Source organism: Xenopus laevis, chromosome 9_10S (genome assembly GCF_017654675.1).
Source record: "Xenopus laevis strain J_2021 chromosome 9_10S, Xenopus_laevis_v10.1, whole genome shotgun sequence".
Taxonomy (NCBI): domain Eukaryota; kingdom Metazoa; phylum Chordata; class Amphibia; order Anura; family Pipidae; genus Xenopus; species Xenopus laevis.
The window spans coordinates 6,170,450-6,185,278 of record NC_054388.1 but is presented as its reverse complement, the minus strand read 5'-3'; the positions used below and the strand labels follow the sequence as shown (position 1 = coordinate 6,185,278).

Genomic DNA, 14,829 nt, shown 5'->3' with positions numbered 1-14,829 from the left:
GGTTCTATATCTCATTAGAATGTAGAGAGGATTAAGTCATATGCAAACGTATGGGGAATGAATGCACGTTTTTGTTTTTTCAAATTTTTGTTTTGTGTTTGTTGCATATGCAGAGTGCATTGTGTACATTGTGTGAGCGGAGAGCGACTCCTCTGGGTGCAGCACAATGACAAACCCATTAACTTTTGTCATGTTCATTAGTGCAGGGGGGATTGTTCCACTGGCTGGAGGTATGGGGGGGACACGGAAATGTGCCAGAACTTTCCCTTTGTTCCACTGAACCAGTCTGGAGATATATTATGGCCTACACGTAACGTTAAATGCAGGTTGATTTGAACTCAGAGCCTATGTTTATAGTTGGTACCCTTTGGTGTCGGCAGGTGCTGCAAGTTGTATTGAACAATTCCGTAGACCGCCCCCCATTTTACTTTTCTCAGGGTGCAGGAAGGCGGCAAGGCAATGTATGTGGGTGCAGGCCTATTATGGAACAGGGGAGAACTGGGAGAGCAGATCTCAGCCTGTCTTTATCTGCCAGGCGCCAGCTTTAGAGAAAATTCAGGGATTTATCAGATTATTCCTATTACATAGTCTGTGCCATATTGTGAGTACATCCCGAAAGTGCTGTGGCCCCTGGCACGGCAGCAGCATAAACTACCCTTCCTTCCAGGTAACACTGCCTTATATACCCACATGGCAGAATAATGGCATTATCAGCCGGTTAATTTTTATTATATTGCTGCCAACCCCTGGGCTAAAGTACAGTGAGATGACAGGGGCTCATTTCTAACCACTGGGCAGTAACCCATGGCAACCAATCAGATGATCACTGTTCCACCTGCAGCAGCTGCTGATAAAAGCCAATCACTGGTTGGTTGCCATGGGTTACTGCCCAGGTGCAAATGTGCCCCGTTATTAGTAATGAGCCCCACAGTGTGTGAGGGGAAGGTTTTACTAAGGAAAAAAACTTTATCTTTCTGCATTATCAGCTGAACTTCCCACAGGGCTAAGGAAATGGCACAGAACAAGCCACTAGATAAGAGCTGCTTTATTTGTACAGCACCAATACACACCAGTTTAGAAACACTGGACCGCCCCACACAAACACACACACACACACAGCGATGTAATGTACAGAGACTGATCTATAATGTACAAAGACTGATATAATGTACAGAGTCTGATAGAGACGTTATTCCCATTGGGGCAGGTGGCACCACAAGGTAAGTGCGTAATACATTTTGTGTCACTTCATAGGATGTGGCCCCATTCTGTCTGTACTATTACTATTGTTATTATTATTGTTGTACAACCTGTTTTGTAGAGTGAGCAAAGTGTGAAGCTGGGGCAAAGAGACACACAACAATGAGTGACTTGAGAGAGAGAGAGAGACATAGCAATGAGTGACGAGAGAGAGAGACATAGCAATGAGTGACTTGAGAGAGAGAGAGAGAGACATAGCAATGAGTGACGAGAGAGAGAGACATAGCAATGAGTGACGAGAGAGACATAGCAATGAATGACTAGAGAGAGAGAGAGAGAGAGAGACAGACAGACAGACATACATAGCAATGGGTGACTTGAGAGAGAGAGACATGGCAATGAGTGATTTGAGGACTTCTGGGCTGCACTTTAGGCTGGAGGAGCCCAATAGCATTTTTCAATATACATGTGCTGGACAGGTTATCTTCAGAGAGTTTCAGGCTTTTGCTGTGGGTGCGATTACTGTAAAGCCGTGGGAATGGGGGGCCATGAAATTTGGGGTTGAAAGGGGGCATGGCCGGGTGGAGCTTAATATAAGGTAAAGCAGCACAGAAGAGGCAGACTTAAAAGTCAGATCTAGGTTTCCCTTCTAATTGAGTCATGTCACTTTAATTTACTTCTTGATTTGTTATGCTAATTACCATAATGATTGTACAAAAAAAACAACTAAATCAATATTCAGGAATGTGCAGCCTCCAGCTGTTGGCAGCATTCTGGGATTTGTAGTTCACCTACGGCTAAACTTAATAGTCTTTGCATTATTCACACTCACCCCAAGAGGCCACTTCGAGCATATCATTGGTCTTTTTTTTAAGGGTAAGGCCACACTGGGCGTTTTCGATTTAGAACAGTTTAGAGGGTTGGTGACCCCTCTTCCCAGAGCTGCTTAAGGGGTTAGTTCACATGAGATTCAGGAAGATTTTGTCGCCTGGCGACTAATCGCCTCATCTTCTGATCGACAATCTCCCGAACTGCCTCAGCGTGTTTTCCCATAGGCTATAACGAAAAGTCGCCTGCGCTAATGCACACGCGACAATTCGTTTTCCATAATTGCCCGAAATTGCCTGTGTGAGGCGACTATGGAAAACGCATCGCCGGGGGAAGACAGAGGGAAGGCATTCGGGGAGATTGGTCGCCGCAAAGACAATGCGATTCATCGCCAGGCAACTAAATTTCCCCGAATTGCCCAGTGTGCCTCTACACTTAGAAGGTGAAAAAAAAAATGTTGAAAGGTGAACAACCCCTTTAAGTAATCAGTGACATCTGTATCTATACGACTGTCATCTTTGTTACTGAACCTCAGACGAGGTAGATCCCTGTTTCTGGGTTACGTTATCCTCTCTGGGAATTAATGCGCGATCCCCAAGGGGATGGTGGAACCCAGTTGATATATAATGGGGGGGGGACAATTAACCCTTTATAATTCTAAGTGATAATGCATTACAGTTACACTTGTACTGGGAAATGACATATCTATAGTTTCTTATTTCTCCCTACACTGCTTATTCACTAAACCACACACCTCAATAGTTTCTATGTGTGTGTGTGTGTATATATATATATATATATATATATATATGTGTATATATATATATATATATATACCCCAGTTAGTGCCCCCTCCTTTATACCCATGGTACAATGTCATTATTTTGTAGTGAAACAAATGGAAAGAGAGCAGAGAGGCTCAGTAATTTGTTTATCCCTCTTGCGCACGGGTTCTGCTCTCCGCTGATAGACGCAATTGCAAGCTCTGTGCCCCGGGGCTGCCTGAGCAAACTGTCTGCCCTCCCTCCTCCTTCTCAGTTTTGGCCAGTGCTAGGGCGGCAAGTAAACACTACACTGGGCAACTGTCTGCTTCCAGACTCCAGACATTACTGATACCTGCCCAGCTCTATGCCAACTCTCTATCAACCCTGCAGGGAGAAGTAAGTATAGTCGTATTTCCACATATTATACAGGTGTCATCTGCTACATAATGATGTCTAACTTCCCTACTACTGGCAAATGTTATATCCCCTAATCATCTTTTTCCCCAAAAAAAATTAATTTGTTCTTGGAGGTGTTTGTTACTTACTGTATACAGCTTTCACATTACTTGCACTTATACCTGTTTGTAATGGCCGGATACGTGTAATATGTTAATTGTTCAGTATTTGCATAATTTGAAATCTTACTTCTTAAGGGGATACTGTGCCTGACTTTCACTTGAAAGTGTCATTTTGGTAAAACACCTACTGCTGGAAAAGTTATTCTACAGGGGAATGTGATTGCAGGTAGTCACGTTCGGTTTCCTTTCTGGCGAACAACGGGAGCCCTGTCTTGCTTTATGGCTAAATCAGAATCAGAACCATTGTCACAAGAAAAGGCAGGATCTTGTCATTTAATAGATTGTTCCTCAGGACCCTCCTGTACCTTTAATGAAAGTGATAGAGATAAGGAGGCCTACCTGAGACGTACTCAACATAGGCACTATATAAATATACATCTAATGGGATAATTACACTTCGTGCTATTAAGGGGGTGGTTCACCTTTACGTTAAGTTTTAGTATGTTATAAACAACTTTTCCATTGGCCTTCGTTATTTTTTTATCGTTTTTGAATTATTTGCCTTCTTTTTCTGACTCTTTACAGTTTCCAAAGACCCCATCTAAAACACAAATGCTCTGCAAGGCTACAAATGTATAGTTATTGCTACTTTTTATTCCTCATCTTTCTTTTCAGGACTGCTGAAATTACAAACTGGAGAGCTGCTGAATAAAAAGCAAAATAACCACAAATAATAAAAAATGGAAACTGGAATTGTCTCGGAATATCCCTCTCTATATCATACTAACAGTTAATTTAAAGGTGAACAACCCTTTTAAAGCAAGTTCAGAAAGTGAAGTGGTTTTACAGTGATAGAGCACATGATAATTTAGATAAATCCCCGGGGTATCTTTGAGTTTGCCTTGTGTGAGTCAGAAGTGCATTAAGCAGCAACACTTGAATCGTTCCTGCTAGGCAGAGAAATCATACATGTTGTTGTGTGGCTGCTTTTGCCAGGCTACAACTCCCAGCATCCTCCGATATAAACATGTTTGATTTAAGATGTTTAAAGCTTCATCAAAATATTAACCCCTATGTTTCTTTCTGTCTCCTGCAGAATCTAATCTCAGCCATGGTGAATGCACTCAACATTGGCTTCATGCCGTACCTGGTGGCAGGGTCACAGATCCCGGGGATTGCCATTTTGGCTATAACTATAGCATGGCTAGCACACTACAGAGGAGGTTTCTCCCCTTCAATTTAATGTTCATCCACTGTGCATGGTCCTGGGTATTGGTGTTCCTGTGTAGAGAAGGTGAGTGTCCCTTGTTAAGGTTCTTTTTTACATTATGTAATTCTAAGGGGTTTTACAACTGACATTATAAAACATCGATAAAACACTGGTTACATTATTTGTAGACTGCATTTTCTTGGTGATATTGAGTCTTAAAGGAGAAGGAAAGGCTAAAACTAAGTAAGGTCTATATAAATACACCAGAAAACTCTCAAAGTAATGTTGCTCTGAGTCCTCTGTCAAAAGAAACAGCACATTTCTTTCCTTCTATTGTGTACTCATGGGCTTCTGTATCAGACTTCCTGTTTTCAGCTTAAACCTCCAGGGCTACGGCTTGAGCATGCTCAGTTTGCTCCTAGTCCCTCTCCTCCCTGCTGTAATCTGAGCCCAGAGTTATGAGTGAGCAGGAACTCATAGATAGCCATATAGGTTAGGAGTAGCCTGATGCAATAGGTGCCCATAGAAAGCACTGGGATAAAGTGAGGATCATTTACACAAGAAACAGTGGCCTGTAAGCATTTATGGCAGGTTCAATGATGAATGCATCAACATTATGTCAGCAGTCTGTATATTTTATTGGGCATGGTTTTGTCTCATCATATTCTTGAGCCAATGAATGAGAATGCTGCAATGATTAACCTGCGTTTATTGTTTGCTCCACAGCTCTCTTGGTATATCGAGTGTTCAGAAACGAAACAAAAAGATCAACCAAAATCTTGCATGGAGCCTTACACATCATGGCGCTGCTCATCTCACTCGTAGGTAGGTGTTGCTCTGGGCTGGAGGGGTGGAAACTGGAATACTCCATATTGTAAGTAAGATGTTTCTTTTCTCTCCTGTAGGAATCATCGCTGTATTCAGTTCCACAAAGCCTATGGGTATCCAGATATTGTACAGTTTGCATAGTTGGTGTGGGATCACCACCTTCAGTTTGTACATTCTGCAGGTAGGTGGCCACAAACTTCTTCTCTTAAGATTCAAATTCAAATGAAGACATTATGAAGCTCAAACTCTGCACTCCTTATAAGACTTCTAAACAAAAGTCTGGTATTAGATTGGACAACATTCCCTATAGAGGGTTAACAACATCTGATGCCCGCTGCTGGACTCATACCCCCCCCAAAACCAAATACACATTAACCCCTCCAATCTCTTACACAATATAAGCAAAAGAAATTGAACCATTGTAAGGCCATAAGTAAAGGATCAGTAAAAGTATATAATTATGAGGGATGGGGTCAAAAGGCATAGGTTACATAAAAGATATCAGATAAGCCTTGTCCAATACAATGGCGTTTTATCTGCTTAGTAACCTGTGCCTTTTCTACTTTTCCATCTGCATGTGCAGTGAATCAGCAGAAAAGAAGATGGTGAGCTACTGGGGCATCTTTGGAGACACAGATCTTTACTGCTAAAGGGCTGTGGTTGCCTTGGGCTGGTACAGAAGCCCAAAACATCATGTACAACATTTCTAGCCACTTCTTTAGTTAGGCTTTAGTTCTCCGTTAAAGGAAACGTAACTTCATCTTCTTTTCTCTTTCCCATAAGGCACAGTGCTGGCTATACACACTTTAGCTTTACTAAGGGCAGAGTGGATAAACACTGGTGTATTTAGCCCAACTGCCTTTAGTATATGAGAAGCCATATCTTCATTTTTACTCCCCCAAACTCTGAACTAGCCCACATCTTTGTGAGTGTCCTCCTTTTGCACTCTGCGTATACTTCTAGGTTATGTGCCAGTTGTGTCCACTTGATTATTGTGCTAATAAATGTTCAACATACTATTCTGTCTATTTACTTTTCCTTTGCCCACATTTAGAATGTTAAATTTAGAATGTTAATGTCATGGGAAAAAATATTTTTTTTCCCCAAACGCATCAGTTAATAGTGCTGCTCCAGTAGAATTCTGCACTGAAATCCATTTCTCAAAAGAAGTTTTTTTTTATATTTAATTTTAAAAATCTGACATGGATTTAGACATATTGTCAGTTTCCCAGCTGCCCCCAGTCATGTGACTTGTGCTCTGATAAACTTCAGTCACACTTTACTGCTGTTCTGCAAGTTGGAGTGATATCACCCCCCCTTTCCCCCCCCCCAGCAGCCAAACAACAGAACAATGGGAAGGTAACCAGATAGCAGCTCCCTAACACAAGATAACAGCTGTCTGGTAGATCTAAGAACAACACTAAATAGTAAAATCCAGGTCCCACTGAGACACCTTCAGTTACATTGAGTAGGAGAAACAACAGCCTGCCAGAAAGCAGTTCCATCCTAAAGTGCTGGCTCTTTCTGAAATCACATGACCAGGCAAAATGACCTGAGATGCACCTACACACCAACATTACAACTAAATACACTTGTTGGTTCAGGAATGACATTTTATATTGTAGAGTGAATTATTTGCAGTGTAATTTAGAAATAAAAACTACATCATAAATATCATGACAGAATCCCTTTAAACTGGCCTATAATGTATGGCAGGGAGATTCATCACACAAATGTGAACATTTGTGAAAAGGGGGGAAGGCAAGCTGCTGTTATGAGATGTTAGTCCCTTTCACATTCACTTACACTAGGGCCAATTTACCTTGCTGTATATTTTGGGAGAAAACCCAGACATGGGGAGAATATAGAGACTCCTTGCAGCTAGTGCTCTGGCTGAAATCACACCTAGAACCCAGACCAAATAATATAATTTTTACAACTTTTATGGCATCACATGATAAATTTCGCAATTTTATTAAATTACTAGGCAGTAGGGTTATGTACTGGGTGTAGCTACAACTTATTAAGGGCTGTTAATGGTTACCTACCTTATTACATAGAGAACAGAATCTGCCATGTCTGCTGTAGCAATTGTCCGAGCTCAGTAGGGGGAGCTCCTTCATCACCCCATTCACCTTCTGTTTAGCCATTATGGATTGCTCAGGAATCTGTTTATGTCTCACAAATCAACCATTCCTGCTTAATAGCTGCAATTCCTATATCATTGAAAGATCCCAATATCCATTGTGTACATCACTGCATCAGTTTGAGCCAGAGTACATTAAATATTCAGTTCGGACAGATCCAACAGGGATGGTTTGTCCAACCTAGACCCCAAAACTCGCATTCATGCTCACACCATTGGACAGTTTGGGTAAGAACACCCCAACTGTCCAACTAAGGGGTATGTGTATGGATGCTGGGTTTTCATTTGGAGGGGTTGAACTTGATGAACTTTGTCTTTTTTCTACCCGATTTAACTATGTAAATCCGAGTAGGTATGGACAACTTTCACAAAGCTCCATAGCACTGTTATCCATTTTATTTAATTCAAATGCATGCCTTTTAAAGGACCAGTAACCCTATAAAGTGAAAGTTGTATCTGTCCCACAAGCACCTACAATTTGGCAACAAATGTCACCAAAGAGAATGATTTTCCTTCCATGAATGCCATGTATATCTTCCACAATTTAATATGAAAATTATTTTATTCTACAGTATCTGCTGTGTGAATATGGGAGTCTTATCTCCCTATTACAACTTGAATGACTAGAATTATATAAGTCTCTGATGCAAACACACAGTGCAGGTATATTATAGATGAGTTTTTTGGTGGTGTTACTGGTCCTTAAACAGAATGTAGAGGCAAAAAATTAAAATCCCATTTTTACTTTCTTTAATGAAAAAAAAACCAATCTCCAATATACTTTAATTAAAAAATATGTACTGTTTTTATAAGAAACCTGACTGTATGCAGTGAAATTCTCCCTTCATTTACTGCTGTGGATAGGAATTGTTAGACGGTCCCTAACTGCTCTGCAGGGAAACAATCATATTTATGAACAGCAGGGGGAGCCCCCGCCTTACTTCCCAGCCATGCAGAACTCAAGCAGCTTTGTTTGTTTCCCTGTAGAGCAGTCGGCGACTGTGTAGAGATTTGTATTGGATTTTATTTTTGCCTTTACATCTACACCCTACACCCTTTACTGTTTCCATCTCCAGCTGCAGGGACAAAGATCATGGAGCCAGATTTAAATAGATAAACTGGGATTCTATTTGGAGGATTATTTTGCTGCAGCCAATGGTTCTGCAGAGTTGTAGAAAGTTTGTATTAAACAATACAAAAACTATAAAATCCACATTAGATTACATGACAACACAGGACCCAGTGCAGTCTGTATATTCTGATTATTAATCAGTCTTGCTGTATCAGCTTCTGGCAGATATTTGACTTGTGCTGTTTTGATCATTTATGACGATCCCTAAGCAGCCCAGACCACACTGAGCATGTGCACAGTCTTGGTCTTGCAAAGATGTATAACAAAGTTACAAGATGGTGACCCCCTGTGACCAAATTTGAAAGCATAAATCATTTGTTTGATTAGGCTTGTGGTGCAGTAAGTTCATGTTTATGTTTAGTATACAAAATACAGCATTTCTAGCCTTATTCTATTTTACACTTTACTTCCCCTTTAAAGCATGTTTGATTCCGCCAAGGCAACAAACACAGACTGTTTGATTCCAAGTGTAATTAACCATTTATAAATAAGTACATTTCTTTTCCTCTTTCATCCCATACATTTTCTTGTTGAATTTACAATTACAGTTTGTAGAGAGAGAGAGAGAGAGTAGGCGGTTCGGGAAGGTAGGAATTATTGTTCACATCTATCTCACACTTCACATGTACAGACAAGGAAAAAACAGAGCAAGCAAATACAGCGGTAATGAGAAGAAAATAAAAGTTAAAAGACACAAATTATAAGTGGTGGGGGGGATGTTTTGTATCTTCGTTTATAAACCCAGGCACCTAGCGTGCTTCCCCCACCTCTCCAGATGTCGGAGGTCTTGAAAACCCTGTTCTGCAACAGAGTCTGGCAACCTTCAGACTACAACTCCCAGAATCCCACCGGTAGTGAGAGTTGTAGTTCTGCATGTGCAGAGCTGGAGGCTGACATTCTCTGTTCTCACAGGGGGGGCTCAGAATACCTGCGGCATCTTAAGTGTACTTCGGGGGATAATAAGAACAGAAAAATGAAAGTAAACAACAGAAAATGTTCATATTTTTTATATTTCCTCTTCATTATTCACATGATAATCAATGCTCAAATCGGCACCCACCTCCCTCATCATCGAGGGGAGGCCGTGTATAAAAACATAACTCCTTGACCTGAGCACTGCACTCATATATATATATATATATATATATTTATTTATATATATATATTAAACAATGGCGGTGTTCTGTATATTGGTAAAGAGAACGGACCATGCACTGGATTAAATACACTGTACAAAGAAGAGTCCTTCTGATTTGGGGGGTTTTGGGGGAAGGCTGGGAGGAAAGGACCCCCAAATGGACACGTCCAGTCTTTCCGGTATGTGCAATACGTTTGCAAAGTTAAAAAAAGGGTGGTGGGGAGGGGGGTGGGTGGCAGCAGAAAGGATTTTGGGTAAAGCAGTTTGGAGAGAAAAAATAAAAGTCAAAAATAGAATTTTTTTATAGTGCACTTTAAAAGTATGGTTACCTCTTATAAAAAAAAAAGGATAAAATGAGACCCCCTTTATTTGCATCTTTTACATAACACATGCTCACAGCAAATCATGGCCATTCAAAGAGAACCCAACAATCATCGCCTATTCCTAACCTGTAACATTCACAACTGCTACTCCATTTGTATTGCCTTAAACCTTTATGGTAGAGCCAAGCCTACAGTGCCATGTTGCTTTGCATACCTATGGACGGTCACAGCAGTGCTGCCTTGTAAACCTATGGGACGTGACAGTCTATGGTGTAGCATTGCCTTGGAACCCTACAGAGGGTAAATCTGGTGCAGTGTGTGAGTATAGAGTCTGTACTAAATGTTCCCCTTGTGTTTATTACACTTTGATATTTAGGGCAACGGCAACTATTTGTCTCCCTGCTCTGCTCCTCTTAACCCATGAGCCATGAATGAAAAAAAGTCAACTGATACCAAAACACACATTTCCCTACACTGGTTTTCACACTTGACCTAAAGGTAGGGAAGCACCAAGTCTGCACAAATAACAGTGTGTGCCATTTAGTCAGCCCAACTGGCAGTAAGGGGCTGGATATATGTCCAGTTCTTATTATATCTACTCCCTGTATAAACATGGGACATTCAATCTGCCGGCACTATCCCAAAATACCAAGCCTGATAAATATACCTTATAAAAACACCAACCTACATCCAATCAAACTAATATCCAATATGCCAAGCCAAGGGAATAATCTGGACATACACAACATGACTCTCGCTTATGAGGCGAACTCTGAAGATCCACAGGTCAAGAACTACATTTATAGGCTGACCAGCAGACGTTGCTTTTTGACTAAAGGTGGCCATAGACGTGACAATTATGATCTTTCTTGGAAAAGATCTTTCCAAAAAAGATTGTTCATTTCCATACACACGTGTAGAGCTGAATGGTCAGATATACATATAGAAACAATAGAATTCTACCTGTATCTGACGATTCAGCACTAACAATGGGCGATGTTCAGGTGCCTTCAAAGGCGCCCAATTAAAATTTTCCGTCTAGCCCGATCGACCAATATCGAAGTCTTATGCCGATATCAGTTGGAAATTTTCCCACCATACACGCACCGAATATCGTACGAAAATTAATTTCGTACGATATCTGTGCGTCTGTGGCCACCTTAAAAGTAGTCCTCAGACCACTCACCAGTGTATGGTGTCAAAACAATGCCATCACCAATAATTGAAAAGAGTGACCAAGTCAGCAGCCAATACTGCCCATGTAAAAAGCCCATTAAGAACATGGTTGTGCCAGTTTACAGTAAGGGGGCATGAGAAGATAAAAAGGCATCTCACAATCCCATATCTGATATGTACTTTAAATACTCGTTGAAAGTGCACAGTAAGAATTAAAAAGAGCAATAAAAACACAAGCAGGTCTTGTGGAACCAGAAGTTCTGGTGGAAGTTCTAGCTCAATAACAGCTGTAGAGGCACCTGCTGCAATATTCCTGGATTTTTTTTTATTTAAAAAGGTAATTTTGTGCAAATAAACAATCCATATTTGATTGGCCTCATTTGACCCTCTCTAAGCTGTGTATGGGGTACATGAAATCTTAAGCAATCAATGCAAATCAAAAGAACACTGTAAGGGCAGCCAGTCTCATAATAGACACCTTGCTGAGATACAGCTATTCTGATTGAAAGGTTCGCCTCTACAATTATGAATCCTAAGTACTGGCTTGGATCAGGGAGCTCAAAGCAACCTCCACCACATACACAAAGCTCATTGGCAGTTGGCAATGGTATTCGTTTTCAGAGTGAAAGATCTTGCTAACTCACCTCAATGCACATCTGCGCCTTACTGCTAAATGGGTCACCATTCTTAATTGACATTTACGCCACTCAAAAAACCACCAATGAGGACTCTAAATGAGGGAAACATAGGGAATGGTGACATCAGTCCCTTTAAAAAAATGGTCAGTATATGAAGGCATGGTGCTGGCTTCTGTAGGTATTTGTACATATGTCACACAGTGTGATACATGATTTCTCAGCTAAAAAACAATCACTCATTAGAAAGCATATTACTAGATCATTTGTGTGTGTGTTTGTGTCTAGACAGACAGACAGACAGATAGGTAGATATATAGACAGAGCCCTTTTGAGTGCTAAATTTCCAGATCCCTGCGGTGCTGCTAATGTGCGCTTACTCTCTCGGTGACGGGTAACACCCAGAATAATAACCAAGGCCTATTTACACTGCCTGCCTGCAGAAGCTTGATCTCAAGAAGGAGAAGCAGTTTCATTCCCAATAAAGCCCTATAGCTGTGTACAGAAAGGTGAAGGGGCTGGTAGGATGCCTTATCAAGGTAAGTGCAATTACTGGTTAAAATCTAGTTCACAAACAATAAAACACATTCCAAAATTAAATAGATAATCAGGGGAGGAGTGGAAAAAAAGATTACCCAGCTGTAGTCTGAGAACCCAACTTGTTCAATGCAAGAAGGACTTCTAGGAAGCATCTTCTGCACTAAGGGACCAAGGTCTGCCCAACTTGGTGGGTCAAAAGCACAAACTGAGTTAAAGTCTCCAAAGCTGGGGAAAAGAAGATAAGTAGGAGACACTGTAGTCTCAGGAAGAGTTGCTCCATCACCTGACTGCAGAGCAAGACATAGAGGGACACTGGGAGGGAGCATTGAGGGGGAAAAAGGCAGAGACCCTGGAAAGAAGTGGACCGGTGAGGGGACAGTCAGTCATTCTACACATTGGACTCCACAAATGGTCTCTTTGGTTTGATGGGTGAAGTCTGGCCCTGCCGGGAGTCCCTGGACAGCTGCCGGTAAAGGTTGTCCTGGTAAGCCTGTGCAACAGGCATTGTTCTGGCCACTTTGACATCAGGATAAGAAGAGGCCTGTGTAACTCTCTCTAACAGGTCCCCTCGGGAGCCATTGGCTAAGACCCCATGAGGGCTGTAGTAGTCGTCTTCCAGTAGATGCCCATTCTGCGCATTATTGGTTTTGTTATAAAATGCAATGTTGCTGATTGAGGAGGGGGGGCTGAAGGATTCTTGCTGGGAAAGGATACCAGAAGATGTGGGACTAAGGATGGTGTCTACAGAGGAAATAGCCCATGGTCTACTCGTCTGATGGTGATGAGGGTACTGATGAGTCCGTGCTGTCTTGTCGATGATACCCATGAAGGGTGTGGCCCTGGAGCGAGTAGGTTCATTGGAGTAGGTCCCTTGGGGTGGGGACACCGGAGACAACTCATCACAGAGACGTTCATAGGCTGGTTTGAGTGGTATCTCCATTTGTTGAATGGCAGCGGAGGGACGGAAGTTAGCAGACAGGCTGGAAGAGGATGAAATGCTGTTGCTGGACGGAGAAAAGCGAAGTCCCACGCTTTGTGAGTGCAACAGCGGCCTTGGCGTGGGAGGGTGAGGCTTGATTTCATTAGGGTTGATACTCACAGGTCGTCTTATCAGGTGAGAAACTTCTGGAGAGCCAAGCTGGCTGTTTGGCAGAGAAGTACGTTCTAGAACTGGATAGTAAGATGCCGACTGGCTGCGACCAATTTGTGGTGTTTGGTTGTACCTCATACCACCTCTGTAGGCAGAGGTCGGCCGTTGGGGAATGTCATCTTTTGGGAATGTTTGCTGACATATTGCCCCAGCACTCAAACTAGCTTGAACATGCTGAACAGGACGACCATCCGGCATGAGGCCTCCAAGAGAGGCTTGGTACACTAGTCTGCTTTGGCTCATCTCCCCAGAGGATGTCTGATATTTACTGGCCATCCCATGTGCCACTTGTCCATATGTCCCACTGGCGATGACTGCACTGGAGTGAACTGCAGAGCTAGGTTGGTTGCTGCGTACGATTTGTGCCTTGGCAGGTTGCAACCTATGTGCAGGTTGTGGGACGGCAGTTGGAAGCTGTGACATTTGGAAGGACCTTTGAGACATCTTGGACAAAGGAGACTTGGGTCTACCTGGGTGCTGACTTATGCATGGTTCTTGTTGATACCGTACTGGAGAGCCAGATGACTGCCTGTACATGCTTTCACTAGGAGGACTGGCTCTGTACTGAGGTGCCCTTCGTAGAGGTGAAGGGGGTGGGCTGGGGTAGTCCATAACTTGCCCCCCCACTGGAGGGGGACTGAAGCAATATGATGAGCTCTGGTGGACTGGTGATGTTTGAGGAGGACTGGCTCTGTAAGAGTTCTGGTGAGTGGGAGAAAGGGATGGAGAAGTAGATTCGTAGCTTTGCCTGGTCGGAGAACCTACTGAGCTGTTGGACCTGAAGTCAAAGCCAGATATATAGGCAGAATCCCGATGGGCAGGAGATTGGGGTGGACTTTGCATTCCTGGTAGACCCGGGCACGGCCTTACTTCAGTTGGTAAACCCACAGGAACAGTGTCCATATCCTGCTCAAGATACTCTTCCTCATAGACATCTTCCTGAGTGGAGTCTATTTCCTCATTCTGCACCTCCTGCTCTGGCTCATCTTGCATTTCCTGCACTTCCTCCTCCTGCTGAATCTGTCTGCATTCCTCCTCAACCCGCATTAGCAGCCGCTGAATTTCACGGTTGTTAGGGCAAAGCTGGATCGCCTCATTCAGGTCCTCCAGAGCCGCAGTGAATTGCCTGCAACAAACAAACAAACGCAAAGGTCACATTTCAATCTCAATGCATGTGCCGCAGAGGGGAGGAACTCTGTGTATTCCTGCAGTATATATTAACCTTCACCAAAGCAAATAAC

The 14,829-nt window shown here is 42.5% G+C and overlaps 2 protein-coding genes across 7 annotated transcripts in view; one reads left to right on the top strand and one right to left on the bottom strand.

The window, feature by feature from the left end:
- Positions 1 to 306: 306 nt before the first annotated feature.
- LOC108702564 (transmembrane ascorbate-dependent reductase CYB561-like) lies at positions 307 to 6,535 on the top strand. Its single transcript, XM_018238117.2, is given in 7 exon segments — positions 307 to 1,220; positions 4,407 to 4,537; positions 4,539 to 4,581; positions 4,583 to 4,604; positions 5,247 to 5,345; positions 5,426 to 5,529; positions 5,932 to 6,535. Coding segments are annotated over 6 exon segments (387 nt in total). The 5' UTR covers positions 307 to 1,220; positions 4,407 to 4,421; the 3' UTR covers positions 5,935 to 6,535.
- A 2,552-nt stretch (positions 6,536 to 9,087) lies between these two features.
- Positions 9,088 to 14,829, bottom strand: part of LOC108702563 (protein TANC2) — a 200,926-nt gene continuing 195,184 nt past the window's right edge. For all 6 annotated transcript variants that reach the window (XM_041578957.1, XM_041578953.1, XM_041578954.1 and 3 more), the window contains one exon: positions 9,088 to 14,714. In XM_041578957.1, the coding sequence (XP_041434891.1) occupies positions 12,827 to 14,714 (1,888 nt within the window). In that variant the 3' untranslated portion in view covers positions 9,088 to 12,826. The remainder of the gene's footprint in view (positions 14,715 to 14,829) is intronic.